This window comes from Drosophila gunungcola (genome assembly GCF_025200985.1).
Source record: "Drosophila gunungcola strain Sukarami chromosome X unlocalized genomic scaffold, Dgunungcola_SK_2 000036F, whole genome shotgun sequence".
Classification (NCBI taxonomy): Eukaryota; Metazoa; Arthropoda; class Insecta; order Diptera; family Drosophilidae; genus Drosophila; species Drosophila gunungcola.
The window spans coordinates 777,747-782,950 of record NW_026453188.1 but is presented as its reverse complement, the minus strand read 5'-3'; the positions used below and the strand labels follow the sequence as shown (position 1 = coordinate 782,950).

At 39.0% G+C, this 5,204-nt stretch overlaps 1 protein-coding gene across 1 annotated transcript; it reads right to left on the bottom strand.

Annotated features, from left to right (window-relative positions):
- Positions 1-301: 301 nt before the first annotated feature.
- On the bottom strand, positions 302-1,796 carry LOC128260651 (ras-interacting protein RIP3). Its single transcript, XM_052993798.1, has 2 exons — positions 1,604-1,796; positions 302-1,303 (listed from the first exon to the last, which is right to left on the bottom strand). Exons 1-2 carry the CDS (start codon positions 1,615-1,617, stop codon positions 604-606), a joined length of 714 nt encoding a protein of 237 aa, XP_052849758.1. The 5' UTR covers positions 1,618-1,796; the 3' UTR covers positions 302-603.
- Between the last annotated feature and the right edge of the window lie 3,408 nt (positions 1,797-5,204).

The window sequence follows — 5,204 nt, the reverse complement described above, 5'->3', positions numbered from 1 at the left end:
ATGATTGGTTTACTCAGATTATCCTGGGTATAAAGTCACCTATAGAGCAACCTTTTGTAAGTACGAAAATTGATGAGTAGGGAATTTAAATGGTAAGCTATTTTGGAAATGACAAGCAACCAGTAACTTATTTTCTGTATTTGTTATAATGAAGTCCACATTTGCAATTTTAAAATAGCTATTTAATATCACCAGAATTGGAAAGTCAGCGCCTTGCTGTTGCAAAATAAATGTGTACGAAATTAATTTAAAAATCAATTTTAAAAATTAAAAAACACAACCACCAACTCGTTTTTCACATACTATGTTTTTTTTTATAATGATCTGCATATATGTCAATTCCAAAAACCGTATTAATATTCCTTCTATAATCTGATTCGATTTACATGATCGATTTGGGCAAAAATATAATGATATGCGATGAGTCACATTTTTTGGCATTCGACATCTGAACGAATTGAACAAATTTCAATTGTGAAGGAATCGGAATACTGGATCGCTTGAACTATTTCGACTCTGCTTGGCTGGGTATAGATATATACCTGATATAGGAAGAGGTTTATAGTTCGCTTGACATGTTATTTGGTTAATTCGGAAATGGGATTATTGATTCTTGGTATAATTGTTCTTGCCCCAATAATTTTTCTGTTGCATTTGGTTCTTTTGTTGCTGTTGCTTCTGCTGCTGCTGCAGCTGCTGCTGCTGCTGTTCCCGTTGCTGCTGCAGCTGCTGCTGCTCCTGCTCCCGTTGCTGTTGCATGTGCATCACATGCAAGTGTTGCTGACGATTGCGGGTGGTGTCTTTGGCCTGCCACGACTCATTTCGATTGCCGCCCCTGGCAATGGCACTCCTGCGTTTATAGTTCTTCACGGTTTCCTCCCAATCGCGACCCATCACCTCGCGGGAAATTTCATCGGGACTGCGCATGAATTGCTTTCGCAGTGATGTTGGCTCAGTTTGACTGAAATTCGGCCTATACGCCGAGGGATCGTGGGGATGTAGCCATTTCGTATCGATGTAGCTGCTATCACGCCACATATTATCCTCTCGATTGATGCGACGCGCCAGAACACTTGCGTTCGCACCACGCGAATAGGCACTCGCATCGCTCTTCACCGTCGATGTGGCACTAGCCTGCGGTGTTGCGCTCCTGGGCATCTTTGGGCGCCCCCCATCATCTTGGCCCCACGAACCGGAGGATTTGGTCCTTTGGAAATTGCGAAAAGCGCCGTCAATAATACCGTGGAAACGCGGCTGCACAATATGCCCGGCCATGCGAGGGCAAAGCGAACGCTGCATGATTCTGTGGGCAACAAAAAAATTCAATTTAATAATCAAAATAGACAGTAAGACAAATTCCTTAGATATCAAGGTCTTATCACTCAAAACGAAATAAAACGAAGTTTAAACAAATTTGCCACTTTTTTCACAAATGGCCACATTTGCCACTTTCTGTCACAGTATTGCCACTTTGACAAATAGTGGCTACTCTGCAATGTCCACGTGCAGACAATGTTGCCATCTTGCTGCATGTCCACACTTATTTATCACTTTAAAACCATTTTTTCTACACTTCGTTTAAAATCACAGCAAAAAAACTCACTTTTTAAGACACATTTCTTATTTGCTTTTTAAAATCAGCTACGGTTAAATGTCAAATTGTTTAATTTGGAATTTTAGGGAAAGATTTAACTATAAGATTTTGGCTCTGATGTTGCCGGTTGAAATTCCTATTGTAGAATGAGAAAAATCCAGGGCAACAACAGAACGACTCAAAAGACAAACTAACACTAATATCAAAGCCAGCCAGAGTCAACGAAAGGGAAGTGTAGCCCTGAAAATAATCTCATAGCATACTAGATTAACAATTTTAAAATGTGGTTCTTTTTTAGTATAGCATTAATATTTCATTCTAAATACCATTCTGGTGCAAAACAATTTTATTAATTTTTCCGTGGACCAAGAACCTTGTCAGCAACGAACACTGACTTGTTCTCAAGTCCTTTTTGTTTCCACAACAAAGCAATGATTATTTATATGCATTTTCCCATGCATGTGAGTATAATTATAGGGAGCAGGTCTTGAAGAAAATGCAATTTTGTGGCGGTACATCCGCCTGGAAAAATCCCAACCGAATCATGGGCACTACTGACGACCATTAACTGCCTGAGTCGGTACTTTGGAGCCACCCTGCTTCGACTTAAACGTTGACACTTGAACTCTTTTTGATTTCGCATATGTGCATGGGCGCTGAACAATGGCACAATTATGTTAAATATCGACAAGTGGCCATCCAACTGGCGCTTTTGTTGTGGGGAAATATTAAACACTCGTGGCGGCCACCAACAATCGAAATTCTCGAGGCAGAAAAGAATAAAAATTAAAAATGGTACAAATGTTCAAAAAAGGAGGTTGAGGACCTTGCAGTTACAGTTGTACACAAAAAAAGTGTGTTTAATTCAATTGAAAATGAAACATTTTCTTGGGCTTTTTCAAGCGATATGATTTAAAATAAAAATACATGTTAGTTATATTAAAAGCGAGAAACGGTTTGTTTTACAACCATAAAGATATATTATTCTGTTGTTTATTTACTACCATATAATTGCAAACATGCTTTCAAAATAATCCTTTTAAGGAAATAACAACAATATGTAAGCAATGGAATTAACAAGAAATTTCCTCATAAAATACTTTTAAAATTCTACATCTTATAACACATTATTTTTGGCACAAGACTAACCCTTTCTAAAACTTCCAATGATCTTTGACCACGCATTTCAAAAGGGAACATTTTCTTGGTGAATATAACTTAATTATGCAATCTAAATGCATTGAATCACCTCAACCAAATGACAATAATCATAATGACAGTAAGCGGGCGGGGGTGATGAAAATTGTTATCCACCAAAATGTTAACTCATTTGTTGTCCTTTTTCAGTTGGCTCGCTGACAACCAAGAAAACCACACAGACGGGCAGGTGGAAATCGTGGGGAATCTTGGGGGTTTTTCTACTGGCGAAAAGAAGAGAGAACGACAAATCTTTGCAATTTATTTACGTGCCATTTCGTAGCGAACATTTTCGTTAGATTTTCCCCATTCGCCTGGCGGAATTCCAAGGCAACTTCAGTCGGAGGTGGTTCAAGTACCCCCCTCCCATATTCCAATTCTTCGGGACTATCCGCCTTCTACCTTCTTTGGTCTTTTGGCGACGACAAAAGTCATGACGCGCTGATGACGTTGCCAGTGGAAGGATTTAATGGCACATTAAGAATTTTATTACCGCCCAACAACAACGTGGTAAGATGCTGAGGAAGGGGTAAGGAATGGGTCCTGCAAGGGGTAAGGGGCTGGGTAAGCGGCTGAGTAGGGGGTAACGAAGGGCCTGTGGAAAACCATCGCACCTTGGCAGAAAAATTTTTCGCGGGCGTACACACAAAATTTTTGACAGCCATTTGCCATGAAAATCTTTCGGTGTCAACAGAAAATTTTCATTTTCATTTTGGTTCATTTTCATTGGTTTTTGCGTTTTTGCTTTTGTTTTTTTTTTTTGTTTTTGTGTCTTTGTGTTACATTATATTTTGCGTGGATTTTTGGTCCTCGTCAGCGAAAGGGTGAGGCTTTTTAGGGGGTTAAGAGCGGCTTCGTAGAGCGACATCTTCACTTCTTTATCCCGGAGTTTCCATCGTGTCGCTGGCTAAGACGATTGTCATTATTACAAGTTTTGCATAAATGAATGAATGACATTTATGTATTTCATTTAGCCAGAGCCAAGGACTCGTCTTAAGAAGCTGAATTGGGGATTACAAAGGGGGTGGATAGGGGAAAGGGAAACGTAAGGTGGTAGAAAAGGTCGGATGACACCAGGGATGCCAAACGTTACCTTATGCTAAAGAATTCGCGTTTTTATCTCTTAACTATGAAATGGTTTTAAATATCTAATGGCACAGAAATCTCAAGGCAATGAAAATTAAAACATTGGTTACAAATTCAGGTCAAAAATAAATTGTTGATACAAAATAAATTGTAAGAAATCTTTATAGGTGATTTCAAAATGTATTCAAATAGTGTTGTATATTGAAACATACTTATAAATATCATTTTTTCTAGTTTTGTACATCTGTTTGAGCTTAAAATGGGCATCACTGTTTCATAGGAAGGTGGTAAGGTCATGAAATGGAGCAGGTAAGGTGGTAACAAGAGGTTGGAGGCCATTTGGTGGCCTGAAATGATGCGCGAGTTTTTCAAATCTTTATGCCCTTTGTTTGATCAACTCTACCCGGAGCTCCTCCGAGATTTTTGGACAAATGAGTGCGGAGTGAGTGGGCCCCAACTAAGGATGAGGTCAGGTGAATTCGTCGTGCCATTAACCCATTATGTGTCAGCGAAAATTTCAATCTAACCACATTTTCATTTTGACATTTGTGCATAATTGAATTAATTCCAAAATGGAATTCAGACATTTTTCGGCGACGTGGCTGGGAATTGAAATGGCTGGAGGTGGCTTTGAAAGGATTTCGGATAAACATAAAGATTCTTAATTATAAAAGCTTAAAACTCAAGGTAGAAGGAAGAAAAAACTGTTGAATTTAAAAGAATAATTGAAAAATAACCAGCAAACGATTTTCTTTTTATTAGAATGTTTACTAATGCCAGAAACCAAACTCAATTTATTGAATTGCTTCAGATATAAATGACACTACCGCCCAACCAATTAAATAGGTATGTGACCTTAATTAAATAGCAGCTGTTACATTATCCCAAAAAAGAATCCGCAAGCCAACAAATTATCGTCGATTCGTGGAACATCTGGAAAGGAATGCGCTGGATAATAGAAGTTATTTTTTTCTCCCCTGTTATTTATATGCATTTAAACCATCTTCTTTCGCCTTTTCTTCGCTTTCTGTGTGTGCAACCCTTTTGAGGCTCAGCCTCCACTCTCTGCTTAATTTGAATGCATTTAAAAATGTTAAAATATGAGAATTACCAGGGCAAGGCAAAAAAAAAAGTAAAAGAGCAGGCCGAATTTATCTGCAGAGACACGCACTTTGAACGTTAAACTTAAGCGAGGGAGGGGGCCATATAGTTCGGGCAGGCCTCGGTACACAAAAGATTTGTACGTGTTCCCACTTGATGAGGCCAGAACCCCCCTCCTTCCACCAAAACTCATCTTTATCAACCCCACACCCCTGGCAAATACTAC